The sequence below is a fragment of the Centrocercus urophasianus genome, unplaced genomic scaffold (genome assembly GCF_019232065.1).
Source record: "Centrocercus urophasianus isolate 14NV4802_14NV808 unplaced genomic scaffold, USGS_Curo_1.0 seq_5, whole genome shotgun sequence".
Classification (NCBI taxonomy): domain Eukaryota; kingdom Metazoa; phylum Chordata; class Aves; order Galliformes; family Phasianidae; genus Centrocercus; species Centrocercus urophasianus.
Window position 1 is genome coordinate 2401420 of NW_024885088.1, and position 16864 is coordinate 2418283.

The following is a 16864-nucleotide window of genomic DNA, read 5'->3' on the forward strand; positions in this document are numbered from 1 at the left end:
AAGAAAAGAAAAGAAAAGAAAAGAAAAGAAAAGAAAAGAAAAGAAAAGAAAAGAAAAGAAAAGAAAAGAAAAGAAAAGAAAAGAAAAGAAAAGAAAAGAAAAGAAAAGAAAAGAAAAGAAAAGAAAAAGAAAAGCTGTGACTTCCAAGAATGCAAGTTTCCATTAAACACCAGTGCCAAAACCGTAAACCTCGACCTGCGGGAACACGAGTGAACCTCTGCGAGTCGTTTTTGACGCTGCACTAATTTTGCTTATATAAATACCCATCCATCAACTCCCCTTACAGCGGCTGAGGATTAGAGCGGCCCGACGCAGCGCCCATCTGAGTCAATGCGACCTGCGCGCCGTACAAAGCAATGTCTCTTTTCCTCCTGCCGCAACAGGTAACTGCGTTTGTCGGGGAAAGGCCGTCAGGCTCCGATCCCGCTCCTTCAACCGCTTACGCTCCTCAGCCTGCGAGCTGAGACGTGAGCTGCCACAGAGCTGGGAAAGCGAAGCTCCGGGCTCACCAGAGCGCAGCCAGAGACGGGCTCTGCCCAGAGGCAGCACGAACACGCACACCCCGCCGGCCAGGCCCAGCTCTGCAGCCCCAGGGCGGGCGTCCGTAGCTCCTGCCCGCTCCCGAGAGCTCCCAGCAGCCCCGCGAAGCGCCGCCGCGCTCCAGCAGCCGTCTGGGGACACGGCTGGGGATAAAAGCGGGGCCGCCCCGCCTCATCCCGGAAAGGAAGGAGGGCTGACTGGGGAACGGGAACGCCCGCACGGCGCGGTCCTGCCTCCAGCTCGCGGCTCGGCTCCCTGCGATGGTGCCGAGGGACGGGACGGAGGCTGTGCGGCCGGAAGGGATCTCCGCGGGCCGGCCTCGGTTCAGAGCGGAGCGGTCTGGTTCTTTACGCCCCGAAGGATGCGAGTGACCGAGTGTCCGTGCTGCGGACACACCCGGGTATCTCCTGGAGAGCCGAGGACCCGACCTGTTGTACGTCGCGTTACTTTAGGGCGAGTTTGCGGGAGGGTCCTGCAGCATGCCTTCTGCAGGGAGTGCCGGGAATGCAGATAGCATCCCCGGTGTCCTTTGGAAGCTGGCACCCGTCGCTCGTACAAAGAGGATGGGCTGGCGTGGGGAGGGTGTGCTGTGGAGTAAAGCCACTTGTCACACTCAATGTCAAAGTTGCTGATGTGGGAGTACCCAAGCAGAGCTTCTTGCTGAAGCACCTCTGCAGCATCTGACCAATTTTCTCTTTTCTCAGGGGAGGCAGTGAGCTCCACGGAGACACACCGCAGGGAGCGTCCCCCGTTTTGCATCTCGCTAGGTGGACTATGGTGGCAGGAAAATGTTGGCTCGGAAGAGTATCATCCCTGAGGAGTATGTGCTGGCACGGATCGCTGCTGAGAACCTGCGCAAGCCGCGCATCCGGGACCGGCCGCGCAAAGCCCGCTTCATCGCCAAGAATGGAGCATGCAACCTGGCCCACAAGAACATCCGAGAGCAAGGGCGATTCCTGCAAGACATCTTCACCACCTTGGTGGACCTGAAATGGCGTCACACGCTGGTCATCTTCACCATGTCCTTCCTGTGCAGCTGGCTGCTCTTTGCCATGATGTGGTGGCTGGTGGCTTTTGCCCACGGTGACATGGACCCGAGCACAGAGAACGCTGCAAACAACACCAAGTGGACTCCATGCGTGACATGTGTCAGGTACAGCGCAGTCGGGGTGACAGCAAAAGGGGGGGACATGGCTGCCTGCTGTCCCATCAATGACTGAAATGCAGTTTTTGGTTTACATGAACCATTATGTTTGGTTGAGACAATTGAAAAGTGCGGTGTTTTCCTCTAGATTACGTAAATTCAGCAAGCCTTCTGGGCTTGGAAAATGCTGTACTGTAGATTTCTTTGATTCCTTACAGGATCTGAAAGAGAGGGAGACCTGCTGCTTTTCATGTGTCTCCACACTCTGTGGGTGACATACCTTGCCTGTCAAGATAAGAGCCTGCTACAAGAGTGGGTATGTGTTACATGTATCGTAATGTTGTCTGTGGCAGCAGGAGCCTCCCAAGCATGGTGTGAGCTGTGAGCCGTGCTGGTGGAAGGTGGCCCGCTCCAAAAGCAGTGCCTGGGAGGCAGGCACCCGCCATAGGTGTCAGCTGGCAAGAAATGTGCTGCTTAGGGCCAAACAAGGTGTGTTTCAGGATGACACTTATGAGACAGCTCCATAATGCCTGGCCTTTGATGAGGCCAGCAGTTTGAAGGACGAACTGCTTCCATGATGTGCATGATTTATCGGATAGTGAAAGCTTAAGGGAATTCTGGGTTAAATGTCAGCTGTTAAGAAAAGTATTTTCCTCTCTGTCCCCAAATGACAATTTTCAAGGCTCTGGCAAACTGACGCATATCTACACAGGACAGGAGGAGCATTTGTTAATGGGAAGTGAGAGTAGACAATAAGATCATTCTGTCATCTCATCAGTAACAGGTCTTTTTATAGCAGCAGGTGCTTTTAAGCGGGACGATCTGGGTTCAGGGTGGCCAGGCTGCCCTATAGCAGCTGCTTTGACACTGTGCAGTGACTGTGTGAGGGGCTGAGAGTTTCTGCTTCTCTTTTAACTTTCTGTTGCACGTAGTTTTTGAGGTACCTTAGCAAGCTTGAGGGCACCTCAGATCTGATTCATGAGGCAATGGAGATTTCATTCTCCCTTTTTTTTTTGACACTATTTTGCTAAATGGGAAATTTCCAAGGGGAAGATAAAGCGGAGATTTTCCAGGCTGACCTTCATCAAGCTGGGGATGTGGAGCAGCGGGAGATGGCTGTCTTATTTCTTTTCCATTAAAGGGTCAGAAACAGTTGCCTCTGACATGAGACATCATGATCCAGCTGGCTCCCACTGGGGATGTCCTTCAGGTTATCACTCCCTGTCTTTCTGGTGTACTGCTCCCAGAGGGAAGTGCGTGTGAGATTTGCCCAACCCCACCAATTTTCTGGGGTCCTCTGGGAGGATATCACCCTACTTGGTGGAGGCCCCCTCAACATGTATCCCCATGGTGCTTCTGGGCCATTCCACAGAGCCTGGTCTGACTGCTGAGGTCATCGTGCCACCAGGACAAAGCAGAGCCATAGCCCCTGCTATCTCCCTGTAGCCTCAAATGCAGAATCCCTGTGCCAGCAGTGTCCTCCCTGCCACAGAGGCTGTCTGAGGGCTGGCAATGAGCAGAGCCTATGAATTGGTGCCTTTGAGCTTAGGCCCTTGGCAAACAACACCTGTCGCACTCTCCTGTGATTACCTGAGGTGTTTCAGCCAACAGCTGCCTATGTATCCATGGAAAATCTTTTCCCTACATCTTTTTAAACCTGGCCACCACCTTGGACACAATATCAAATAATACAATTTGAAATGACATTGTGATTGCTGATATTTTTAAGAGTACAGAGTTGCTGGATTTAAAATGTACTTGATATTGTGTATATGTATATTATATGGATTAACAAATAATATTAATATAATATCCATCAAAATAGTGGCAAATATTTTTTTTTTTAATTCACTTTCCTGAGATTTAGGCTCTAGATGTTTCAAGAGAGCTTTTTTGGATGGGTGCCATTACAAATTTATAGGAAAATCTGGCTTTAGGAAATTTTAACCACTGCTGCAGGGAACTTGCAGAGAACTTCCATTTTTCAAAGTACTGCAGAACTTCTAAGGCTAGTAGCACTTTTGCCATGCAAAGCAAATGTTATCCAAAGAGAAAACCTGTTGCAGAGCTCTAAAATGAGGGACTTGGCAATAATGTGGTTTGACATTCATGGCTCCCTCTTCGCTTGTTCATCATGCTGTACAAACTTGTTGCCTCTGATACTGCCACTCTAAAAAGGTGGGGTTCTTTTCCTTTTTTTTAATGATGAGTATCAAAGGGAGTCAGAGTATTTCATTGCACAGAGTTTTAAGTTGAATTAAATTTAATTAAGATTTAGCTGGAAGCTTTATTCTGCATGTAGATGACTACTCATTAACATAGAAATCATTCCATGAATGAATGAACTCCTTCATCCCTGATTTCTTCAGTATAAAAGACAAGAATAAACTCCTTAGTGTGAGGGAATCTGCCAAAGATTAACAAAACAGAAAAGGAAAAAATAGACTAAGTTATTTCAAAGATGTCTGTGCAGAGACTGGCTGGTTTTCTGAAAGATGACCATTCTCATTCTACAGAACATTATCCCTGATACTGACTGTTCTATTTCAACGTCTCTTCTTGATCCCAGGCCTTAGAACCATCTTCATGGACAGGATATATATTTTCCATAGGTAAAGCCACACACTTGGAGATGCTTCAAATGTTTGTGGATTGCACTGTGCTGAAAGGATCACTGTGTTAGTTCATGAGACCCTGTGTGCAAAATATCTACTGCATAAAACCCAGGGTACAGGTTTGGAGTATAAGAGACTTTTGTGAAGGAAGTATCAGTTTATACAGGGAAGTGAAAAAGCCTGGTGTATATTCAAGAAGTCATGTTGTGCACTATTATAAATAATGTGTTCTGGAAAGTTTGCAGACAGCATCCTCTGATGTCCAATAGTATAGTATACTGGGGATACACTTCTGCAACCCTCTGCTGTGTTGAAGTTTTCCAGCTAGCTTTGCCACGGCAGTGAGCTTAACCCAAACCCTGGACACAGCATTGTCTGTCATCTGGGATGTGCCCTCCCTCTGCAGCCTGATTCTGTGGGCTCATATGCAAGGCATGCAAGAGTCTGGGAGGTGTGATAAAGCTGGGAGCGTCCCCTTTCCCTCCAGGAAAACTTGCTAAAGGGGCTCATGACAAAGAGAGTCAGGTTTTGAAAGTCCTGCAGCTTTCCCAGTTTCCTTTTCCTGTGCAGGCTGGTGGGAGAACCTCAGTGTGCCAGCCAGTTGCTCACTGGTTTGTCTCCAAAACCATCACTCCCTACCAAGAGCTTCATTGGATGTAGAACGTGGAAAGTCATGCTGGGAGGTAAAGCACTGTCAGCTAACATGGTGTGCAACGTTTTTCTGGACAGAGAATCTAGTGAGCTTCTTAGGGTCATCTAGAATTGCAAATGGTCTTCTAGGAGCTCAGGCTCTTACGTCTTCCCTCTCAACATTATATGCATCACTGATCATACAAACACTGAATCACTGAACATGCAATGTTAACAGAAGGCTTAAATTTACAAGAGCTGTAAAAATAGGCACTTAAGTTTGTTTCTACTAAGCATATGCTAATAGCTTATCAGTTTATGTTTGACGAGCTTTGAGTTAACTTTGTACAATCTTCCTCTCCAGGTCTTTCACCTCTGCTTTCCTCTTCTCCATTGAAGTTCAGGTGACCATTGGTTTTGGGGGCAGGATGATGACGGAGGAATGTCCCTTGGCCATCACAGTCTTGATCCTACAGAATATTGTGGGCCTAATAATCAATGCTGTCATGTTGGGCTGCATCTTCATGAAAACCGCTCAAGCTCACAGGCGGGCAGAGACCTTGATTTTCAGTCGGCAGGCAGTCATCGCTGTTCGAAATGGCAAACTTTGCTTCATGTTTCGAGTAGGAGACCTGAGGAAGAGCATGATCATTAGCGCCTCCGTGAGAATTCAGGTTGTGAGGAAGACTACCACCCCCGAGGGAGAAGTCATACCCATTCACCAAGTAGATATCCCCGTGGATAACCCCATTGAAAGTAACAATATTTTCCTGGTGGCTCCCTTAATCATTTGTCACGTCATAGACAAGCGCAGTCCTCTTTACGATATCTCCGCTGCTGACCTGGCGCTCCAGGATCTGGAGCTTATAGTGATACTTGAAGGAGTCGTGGAGACAACTGGCATCACAACGCAGGCAAGAACCTCCTACATAGCAGAGGAGATCCTGTGGGGTCACCGCTTTGTGCCCATTGTCACTGAAGAGGAAGGCGTTTACGCCGTTGACTACTCCAAATTTGGCAACACAGTCAAAGTGGCAGCACCACGTTGCAGCGCACGAGAGCTTGATGAAAAGCCCTCAATTCTCATCCAGACCCTGCAGAAGAGCGAGCTGTCCCACCAGAACTCCCTGCGGAAACGCAACTCTATGAGGAGAAACAACTCCATTCGGAGGAGCAACTCCATGCGGAGAACCAACCCTTCCCTCATGGTGCCCAAAGTGCAGTTCATCACACCCGAGGGGAGCCAGAGTGCCTCCGAAACGTGATGCACAGTCTTGTGTAGGGTCAGGGGGAGGTTCAAAAATAAATTTCATTCTGCTGAAGAAAATGAGAGTGCAGAAAAGAACTGGGCAAGGACTATTTATTCCATTACTTACTGAAAGCACTACCTAATGGCATTAGGAAACACGTTAGCACTTAGTGTATGAATTAATAAAAATGGCACGTACACTAAAGAAAACACAGTTCACTTATGTAATATAATGTGTATTTATACTTCTCCTAATGGCATGCTAATTTTCTTTTTTATCATAGTTTTTCTATCAAAGGCCTCTTTCTTATCTTTTTCCACTGCCTGTCACAAAGTGTGTTTTTATCCTGTAGAAGGGGTTACCCACCCACAGGCAAAGTGTTTTAGTTCAAAACAGCTTCGTATCGACAGCTTGCACTTATTTTGTGTGAGATATTCGGATATCAGTTTTTTAAGGGTTAATCCCTTGTTCTCTTGAAAGGACTAGCTAAATTCCTCAATGATTTAACAGGAGAAGGGGCAGGATTTTCCAGTCAGTTTTCTAGATCCTTTCTTTCCATTTTTTTATAGCAGAGATGTTTTGAAAGCAGTCCCAGTAGGTGAAGTGACCTGGCCATGCCAGAAGAGAGCTTCTGCAGCTCTGAGCAGCACTAGGATTAAAAACAACATTTCAGCAGACCCACAAAATAGTACAACCTCTTGCAGGGTGCTGCTCTTGTCCTGCAGGTAGGATATAGTGCTGCAGGACAGTATGTGTTTGTGTTGTATCTGCAACCCACGCTGAGAGATTGCAGTGTTCCCAGCCTCCCATTGAGCATCTGTGGTGCTAAGGCTGAAAAAAGCACACAGCTTTTCAACGTTCTCCTTGTACTGGTTGAAGACCAAATCCCGTTGTTGTTTTTATTAGTTTTGCAGATTAACATGCTGAAGACAAGAAATCTATTTCCTTCACTTACATTACTTTTTGTAGGATTAAGTCTGTTTGCTTCAAGAAAAGGTTGTTTGTTTGCTTGTTTTTCCCCAGTGTGACTTCATGAATGGGAATGAAAGGGGATCATGGCAGTAATATTACAAGTAATAACATTTTCAAAGTCATCTGAGTAGTTTTCAGGAGATGCAGCTGAAGTACTACCCTTTAGCAACTTGTATTTTTATACAAAATGACATTGAAAGTTGGTGGTGAGCAACTTTTCAAATCACGGGGGGTATTTATTTCTTATCTAGAACCTTTGCCAAAATGTCACCACAAGATTTTCTAGAAGAATAAGTACAGGTAAAACAACTAATTGTGTCACATTTGGTAATGCTAAATGGATGGATGCTTCTTTCCCCTGTGAAAACCAATTATAATTATGGATAAATTCTTGTTCACAGAAGTTGCCTTAATGTCTCTGGCTCAGGAAAAGTACTATTTTTGTGCTGACTCAGTAAGACACTCAACCACTTAAATACTCCTGTGATTTTAAATATCTGCTTACTCCTTCCATGTTACACAGTCAACGGCAATGCTTGATTCTCATTCTCTTTGGAAGCTAGTTCATCAGCACTTGTACAGTCAGTTTGTAGCTTCTTTAAGAGTTGGATGGTGGCATGGAAGGGCATGGCTGTGTAGTGTAGACTCCTTATATGCAGAGCAGGTGCTGTCTATGAAATAAACACCAACAAAACGTTTCATCCGAAGCACTAACAGAAATTGAAGTTTCTGCTAGAAGTGTTTATTCCTGTCCCGACCATTAGTGTTCTGGAAGAATGTCTGGTGAACATCTGGAGATATTAATCTGTCCGTTGTGTGTCCAAACAATGAACATCTGTAGCTTCCAAGAAGAGTCAGAATGAACATATACAGTTTGTCTCTGGTCTGCATTTGCTGGCCTGTGAATTTCTGTGATGCAGCCTGCTTGCAATACAATTAAGTCAACTGCTGTACAAAAGCAAATTTTCTACAAAATAAAAAAGTGACTATAATGATTTATTCCGTCTCTGATTTTCTGCTCATGTCTTTTCTTTTTTTCTTTCTATTCTCCATTCATTTTTCTGGATTATTTGTCCTTCTTGTCCCTCTTCCTTTTCCACAGACTCTTCGAGTATTAATTTAATATTTTTTAAAAATTTTCCTAGTCTTTCAAGAGTTTCTCTGTTTTAAATAGGAAAATGCCTTTGTACTCCTTGTGAATAGCCAGAAGATTTAGAGTTAGTGTGGTGGGGACATGGAAAGCAAACAGAGGGCACTCAGAGAGAATATAAAGCATAGTGCTACGGGGCTGAAGCCATCTTCCAAGTAATGGTATTTGGAGGGAGCTTGCCCCAGTGGCAGGTCACTCCACAGTCATTGTCAGGTTTCCTTGTGCTCTCTTCCAACACATCTGCAGTGAGCCAGGGTCAGGGCAGGACCTGAGATGGGCACACCCTGAGCCAGGGGGGTAAATAGGAGCCTAGAGGAGGTACAGCAGACTGCAGACATCCCAAGCACCCTTCCTGGGCAGCCCCAGTGCATCTGCATCCTGTTCTGCCACCAAACTTGCCTGGAACCTTGCCTATGTCATACTTCTAGCTCCTCCAAAAATGATCCCACTCCTGAGCATTACATCACAGGTATGTGCAGCACTATGATAGTTTGCCCTTACAAGCAAGCCGTGTGGCTCCATCCACAGAAGAGTTATCTCAGCCTTTTTGGGACACTCAAGGCATCACATGGCGAAGGATTCAGATTTAGCTAATATCTCACACACAGAATAAGCCTTCACCATAAAGCCACGTCTTACTGTAAGACCCTGGGTCACTTTAGAGGCATAGGCCTCAGCATGCCTTACCGCCAGCTTGAAGGCATTTCACAAAGGCACATACCTTCCCCTTTGCATGAAATTCAGGCAAGGCACTATGCTTTTGCTTTTCCATCTGGAAAGCAGTTATGTGCACTCCACTCTTGCTGACAGAAGAAACACTGCTAATTTTGCATATCTTTTCTCCCTCCACAAACTAAGATTAAGGACATTTTGTGAAATCAGTTTTCTGGCTTTTCAGTGATTATTATTAGCAAATGCTTGCTGATGCAAGCTGAAAAAGTAGTTTGTGTAAGACCAGAAAGGAACTTTGTCTGGAGAAAAACATGAGATATTGTATGATGAAAGGAATAAAGCTTTCATTATTTTTGATAAATGATACTCTCCACGGAGCACGATATTTTCAAAACACTGGTGAGGGTTTGGAAGGCACTGTCAAACAATAAATCACATCCCTCTAGACTCCGGTTTTGTGCTCCACTGCCATTAGCAACGAGGTTTTGTAGCCATGTAGCCATGGCACAGCGTCCTACAACTGTGCGTCAGCCCTGTCTGCAGATGCCTGCGGTCACATAACAAGTTACACTAGGGATTCGTGGGGAGCTGGGTGCTGCCTGGACTCAGGAGCTGCGGTCACCAGTCTCAATGGGCAACAATGCTGGAGTTTGTGATCATAAGGTTGGGGCTGAAAGTATCAAGGACCTGGCATCCTCATGACAGCCAGATCTGTGGACAGGAGGTGGATGGCCTCTGCTGGAGTGCCCCATGCACCAGAAACCCTGCCAGAGCCCTTGGATGGTGACATGTCCCCAAGAGTGGATTGGTAAGGGTTGTGCCCTCCGGGATGCTTTGTCCTTCAGTGTCCTTCATAGCAAGGTGTAAAGGACCAGTAGGCAGGATGTGACACAAGGTGGTGGGGGAAGCTCTTTCTGTCTGTAACAGAAGGCACTGAAACACAAAAAGAGAGAGTAAATTCCCATTTCTCTACGTTGCCTCTCTGAATTTCTTGCAAAGCCAGGTGAGAGTTAATATTTTCCTTCAACTGATGCTTATGTCGAAATATATTTTCTGTATACGTGTGTTGACATCACATCGAGACTAATCTAAAATGATAGACAAGAATTCCTAATACCCCTAGCGAATTAATAATGCTGCTTCTCCCTATCTCTCTGAATTATGTTTCCTACTTCCCCTTAAGAATTCTTTGAACTTGAAAAAAAAGATTTCTCATGTGATAACTGGACAGTAAAGATAAAATGTGTTCCCACATTCTTTCATTGGACAGTGTAGAGAGATTTACCACGTGAGACAAAATCAGTGCTGTCCAAGAGAAACAGCCTCTGAGACTGAGGCACTCACGGTTTGGACATGTCAGCAAGGGGCTTGGATTAAAAGAAACCCTTGAAAATAGTAAGTATGCAATACTCTCAGACCACTGATAAGTTACTAGTTAACAGTGGAGACACAATATGCTGGAAACATCACGATATACTGCAACATAAAGTAAAAAAAAACCTGCATTCAAGGAAATTATGGCCTGAACTTCAACTAATGCTACCAGTGATTTAACATTTGTGCTGTTAAAAATTAAAAAAGGAAGACTAAAAAAGTGATAGATTCTCTGTTCACATCTAACAGAGATTTAACTATTTTTTTTTTTTTTTGCCTTTGTTCTAAAAAAAGAGTTGTCCCAAATGAAGACATTTCTTTCACCCACAAACCTGGTTTGTTTGTCTGGAAGATGCACATTATCCTCAACACACTTTTCTGGATTCAGTGCAGTAGCTGTGCATGATGCCACGGCCTGTGCTGCTCAGGGGGCCAGATGGGAAGACCTAATGGTCCCTTCTGGGCTCTGCAGGTATGAATAGGGAGAGTTAATAAGTTTGGATCAAGGGAAAGGCTTCTTCTGATTCCAAAGTTCTAAATTAATCTCCCACTGAGGAAACAAACTTGCAAAATAAAAAACAATGTTAGGCAACACCAAATTGTTGATTTGTTTAGACAAATGTATTTCAGTGCTAATTGTGGATACCTCAGATGTCACTGACAAATGTCCCTGAGGATAACCTGTAAAAATTGGGGTATCTTATCATTACAGGAGTTTACTTTTTTTCCTACTGCTTTTAAATTTAGGTTACTAGCAAGGGCAAGAAAGAAAACATCTGTGTGGGCCAAAGCAAAACTGTGTGTCTTAGTTTTATGGTCTGAAGCCTGCTGCAAAAGCCATTAAATTGAGGAGTGGCACAGGACTGCAAAGGGCTGTTGTGGTTTGGGGCTCCAAGTCTTCCTCACTCAGGGAGCATCACTGCTCTCCACAAGTGCTATTTCTATAACCACAATAGTGACAGAAATTAATTGCATCCTTCCACAGCACAGCCTCTTTATTCTTCAGGGCATGCTTTTTGATGTTAGGCCTTTGAATCTGGGTGATCTGGGTTGGCCTGTCAAAACATGGTTACTTCTGCTCACTGTCATCATTTTTACATTCAGTCAAAGCTAGAACTGGATCAATAAAACACTGCTGAGATTCAAGGAGAGCAAGTTATAATTGTTAGCCCCTTGGGTAGTAAGTTTTGTGTCTCACAGCATTTAAAAGATATATCAAATAATTAAAAAATGTTCTATGCTCAATCTTAGCCAGAGTTTCTAAAGTAAGTTATAAACAGATACTATTCCTGGCAGATCAGATTAAACTGTTTGTGATGTGCTAATTTTTCCATATACGGTATCTCAACATATTCTCTCAATTTTTAGTATTAACTTGAGCTAATAAAATGGTTTCTGAACTAAAAGTCTCCTCATGGTCAGTCTCTTTGTATTGCCTATACATCAACACAAAAAAAAAATGGGATGCAAATCTGAATGGAACTTTTGAAATACTTAATATAAACTAATTTTAAAGACACAAGGATCCTTCAGTTTATATTGGTACTAAGCATGCCCATATCATATGCTGGTTTATCATTTTGTCATATGTCATATTTTCTGTTTCCTTTTGGGGATAAGAATCTGTTCAAATATCAATTCAGATATTCTTATAGAGTAGCAGGCAATGAGCATAGAGTATGTTCACATTTTGCTCAAATACTACAAAATTGTTTTTCATATAGTATCACATAGTATTGTGTCCAGTTCTGGAGCCGCCAACACAAGACATGGAGCTGTTGGAGTGGGTCCAGAGGAGGGCCACAAAGATGGTCAGGGGGCTGGAGCACCTCTCCTACGAGAACAGACTGAGACAGCAGGAGCTCTTCAGCCTGGAGAAGAGAAGTATCTCAGGAGACCTGATAGCAGCCTTCCAGTACCTGAAGGGGGCCTTCAGGAAAGCTGGGGAGTGACATTTATAAGGGCATGTAGTGACAGGACAAGGGGAAATGGTTCTAAACTGGAAGAGGGTAGATTTAGGACAAGATATTAGGAAGAAATTCTTTACTCTGTGAGGGTGGAACAGTGGAACAGGCTGCCCAGCGAGGTTGTGATCCCCCCTCCCTGGAAGCATTTAAGACCAGGCTGGATGGGGCTTTGAGCAACCTGGTCTAGAGAGAGGTGTCCCTGCCTATAGCAGGGAGTTGGAACTTGATGATCTTAAAGGTCCCTTCCAATCCAGACCATTCTATGAATCTATGATCATATTTCCTTGAATGATTGTAGTAAATCTTGTAGCTGAGGCAAAGTTTTTCAGTATGTTCTTTTTCAGAGACTAAAGAAACATAAAACCTTTCCACAATCCAATTTATTGTTGTACATCTTCTGGAATGACCCCAAGAAAACAAATAGGTAAGCATGACTATATTATTAATCCGTATCAGTTTTGAAGCATAGGTTCATCATGGAAGGAGTAAAGATTTGTTCAGCACTAAAACTGGGGCAACTTTTTGCCTGCATAAGGAAGTTACTCAGTTAAATCCCTGCGAAAGCATTACTGTTCCTTAACAGATGTAAGAAGCTGCCATCCTTCCTTTTGGGCAATGGACCCCTTCTCTTTGCACGTCAGATGTACCCATTGTGGCTCTGCCTGCAGTAGGTGTGGTGTAAGCACTCTTTATTTCCTCCAGGCAGGACAAGTTGGGCCCATTTTCCATTAAAGTGGTTGATCTTGCAGCAAAGTAGATAAAGGATGAGTACTTCTCTGTTAAGATGACTAAAATCAAGATTTCCCAACTGTGCTCTGAGTGATAAGTGGAACAATCTTCAAAGTAGAGTTGGTAGAAACTTCCCCGATGGCAACCATAAAATGAGACCATACGCAGACATGTACAAGCTGTAATAAATAATTGGGGAAACACGTAGGCCAAGTCAACTGTATCTTTCTCATTTCAAAGGTCAACGTCTGAACATTTGTTCACTGAAAGGAGGTTAGTGATGTCCACAAAATAAAAAGACCATCTCAAGTAGATGACTGCACCTTCCACAGGGCATACAATTGACTGCATATCACACAGCTAGCAGCTAGTAATAACTCCTTGGGGTCTTCCCAACATAATACATCTGTGTATATTATTGCATTCTTTCCTATTCCACTTTGAGCATATTAACTCCTCAGTAAATTCCTTAAACTTAAATTCTCCTTGTATACATAAGCAAATCAAAGGACAGAAACTAGTTTAACTTGTTATTTATAGAAATTGAAGATGTAAGTGTTTGCACTGCCAGATTTGGCAGAAGGGATTCTCCAGGTTGTAGTTAATATGACATTCCAGCCAACAGTTTCCCCTTTAAGCTTGGTGTTTAGGACATACAGCCCAGGAATCCTCATGTCTAGGAGTTTTGTCTCATGTGCTTCAGTGAGGAAAAAACATCACTGTGCCAATTATCCATTTGGACTTCTCTCCCACCCAGAGCCTTGAATAAACTCATTGACCTTTGAGCCAAGCTACCAGCTCCATCTGTTCTGGCAAATGTTAAGGAAGGTTCAACACAGCAGAAGATGCATTTTTTTGTTTGGAAGAACAGGCTGTGAAGGGGAAATTTTCATCCTTATTAGGGCAACGTAGCAGTGATTAATGTGACATGATGTCACAGGAGAAGCACTGGTTTTGAGACTGATTGTTGTTTGTAACTCGTTGTAATGTGTTGGTTTAGATTTCTGTCAAGCGTTTCAGAGAGCTTTACTTGACCACTTTTCTCTTTAAAGTTTCCAAATTGGCTAGCACATGGATGCAGAGTCAGAGATGGTACTGCCCATGTGCCATCTGGAAAGAAAGAGGGCAGGATAGTTAAAGTGAAGCTTCTTTTCCTTCCTCCATTAGAATTTCCAGGCATTTCATACTGGCACTTTACAAATGTCACTTTGAGCATTAAAAAGAGGATGTAAACAGTAGTTTACGCACGTACAACTGTGAAAACACGCACATGCAAAGGTTGTTTATGTTTTGTTCCTGAACTTTTTTCTTTTTTTTTTTTTGTGAAAAACTGAAAGGTTGTCTTAGTAGTAAAAGATTTCAAACTCCCTTTGAAAAACTTCCAAAGATGGGGAAAGGTCTGGCAAGACATGTGAGGAGTGTCTGAGGCCCCTTGGTGTGCTCAGCCCAGAGCAGAGGAGCTGAAGGCAGGCCTGATGGTGGCTGCAGCTCCTCACAGGGAGCGGAGGGGCAGCGCTGAGCTCTGCTGTGTGACAGCGACAGGGCCAAGGGAACGGCATGGAGCTGTCAGGGGAGGGCAGCTGGGGGTCAGGGACAGGGGCTGCAGCACAGGGCAGTGGGCATGGAACGGGATGCACAGGGCTGTGGGCACGGCAACAAGTGCTGGATTTTAAGAAGTGTCTGGACAAGGTTTGAATTTTGGGTGGTCTTGTGTGGAATCGGGAATTGGGCACTATGACCAGCATTTGGGTCTCTTCCGACTCAGGATATTCTATGATTATATGATTCTGTGAAATTGTAAAGATGCCCTGTCAATTCAGCTCAGCGAAACTGCCGTACATGCAGACCCACCTGCCCAGTATCTCAATCATGATGTACACATACAAAAAAGAGGTACAAGCGCACTTTGCAAGGAGTGATATTTATTAGCAAAGACATGGTAGATTAACCAAAAGGTTTAATTCAAAAGGTCCAAGATTTTAAAGGTTAACACTCCATGCACTCGTGGCCCCAGGGAGCTCCACTAGCGCAGATGGTGTTGTATGAGGAGCAGTACATATCATGCAGAACAAGTTCTTCCAGTCATGAAAAGCAGTAGTGACCACACAGCTACGTGCCTGCCCGCTCACATCAGTCAGGGACTCACTTCCAAGTGGGTTGCGTGCTGTGACCATGCGAACATCACAGCAACGGGAGGGATCAGGCCCAGATCTTCTTTCTGTCAAAAGCACATGTGCCTAATATCTCCTGGGGAATACTCTCTCTGAGCTGCCAGAAGCATGGTTCAAAGGACTGTGAAAGACAACCCAGAGTCCTGGTTTGTCTTTGTTCCCTTCCATGGCTTTTGCTTTTTCTCTTGCTAAACAATTGATTATTGTGCAGAAGGGTCTTGCACACACTCTGACTCTGAATATTCTCTTCTGCCCTCTGAATGAACTTGATTCTCTGTACTAAACAGTGGACAGTGAATGCTGAACCAGTTTCTAGAGTGCAGCTACGGTGAATCAGCTTAATAAGGATCTGGTGGGCAAAAGAAGCAGAAAAATCAAGAATGGTAGGAAAAGCCATCCTTCAGCATGTGTTCTACTGAAAAAATACAACAGAGAAAGATGGATTCTGAGGGAAACAGAGATCAAACTACTGCAGCAGTCTTGAGGGAAGACATCATCCATGGGAGAAGGAGACGACACCTCCAGGCAACCTGGCTAATGTGGGAATGCACTAGAGAGGTCAAGGAATGACTGGCCTTTAAGGAAAGCAGAAGTGAACATCAGCTTTTCACAGTTTTAAAATTATTTCTCTCAAAATGTCTTATTCTTCTTGGTAAAGTAAATGTGATTCTGATTATTTCAGATATGATTGATTCAAGACCTCTGGAAGTGAAATCTGCAGGTGCTGGATTCCAGCTGCTGTGCTGGCTAGTACATGATAGCACAGAGGTGCCAAATTAAGTATGAATAAGTATGAATGAATGAGAGCATCATTGTAAAACAGAGGATGCTCTTATTCACTGAAATAGACAGAAACATCTTGGCACTGTTGAAATCCTAAGCAGTTCAGAGATTTCTGTACATTTGCCTTAAGTCACCTCCAAACTAGGATGGTTCTCAAGGAGGACTTTGAAGCTGAATATACGTTTAAAGTCCAAGAGCTTAAAGTCCAAGCAGGAAGGACAACTCTGAATAGTGGCAGGATTTCCAGATCATAACTTGCCTAGAAGGGGACTTTTCCCAATCCCGATTCATCCCTTCCCGGACAGGGTTGATGTGCATCTTCTAATCCCAGAGAGTTATTGACTTACATACAAACACAAATGTCTTTGTTTAGACATCTCTGTGCAACCTCTGCAGGAAATGAAAATGTCAGGAAGTTTCCTGCTGTCCATTCTGTATAACTGAAGTGTGCTTTTGTTTCATACTCTGACACATTAAGAATTTTGTCATCATTGTTATTATACGAGGGTTGCTCTGAAAGTAATGTCTCCTATTTTATGATGTTGGCCTGACACTGGAGTTGGTTGTTGGTGGTATGGCAGTAGTGGTTGAACCTTCCCACCTTCCCTATTTTGTACCTTCTTGTTCAGTATTGTTTTTGAATTACTTGCCTGCTTTTCAAGAGCAACAGTATTCCAGACACCGCAGAACAGTTTGATGCTATTTGAAATGATGGATGTGCCCCTCCACTGGCTGCTTCATAATAAAACTCCCACCTTATTGTATTGTTGTTTTTTAAAGAAAAGGAAGGAAAGGGGGAAGGGGGAAAGGGGGGAGAGAGAGGAAGGAAGGAAGGAAGGAAGGAAGGAAGGAAGGAAGGAAGGAAGG

At 44.2% G+C, this 16864-nt stretch overlaps 1 protein-coding gene across 2 annotated transcripts; it reads left to right on the forward strand.

Annotated features, from left to right (window-relative positions):
- The first annotated feature begins 153 nt into the window (after positions 1-153).
- KCNJ8 (potassium inwardly rectifying channel subfamily J member 8) lies at positions 154-8150 on the forward strand. 2 transcript variants are annotated; one of them, XM_042835123.1, is made up of 3 exons: positions 154-383; positions 1245-1693; positions 5294-8150. In XM_042835123.1, exons 2-3 carry the CDS (start codon positions 1329-1331, stop codon positions 6192-6194), a joined length of 1266 nt encoding a protein of 421 aa, XP_042691057.1. In that variant the 5' UTR covers positions 154-383; positions 1245-1328; the 3' UTR covers positions 6195-8150. The 2 variants fall into 2 exon arrangements, with proteins under 2 accessions (XP_042691057.1, XP_042691056.1); XM_042835122.1 differs by lacking the exon at positions 154-383 and adding an exon at positions 795-973.
- The last annotated feature ends 8714 nt before the right edge of the window (positions 8151-16864 follow it).

Excerpts from the sequence above, each read along its gene's own strand:
- KCNJ8 (XM_042835123.1), top strand. The coding sequence starts at position 1,329 with ATGTTGGCTCGGAAGAGTATCATCCCTGAGGAGTATGTGCTGGCACGG. Across the intron at positions 1,694-5,293 it reads CCATGCGTGACATGTGTCAG|GTCTTTCACCTCTGCTTTCC; the intron begins GTACAGCGCAGT and ends CTTCCTCTCCAG.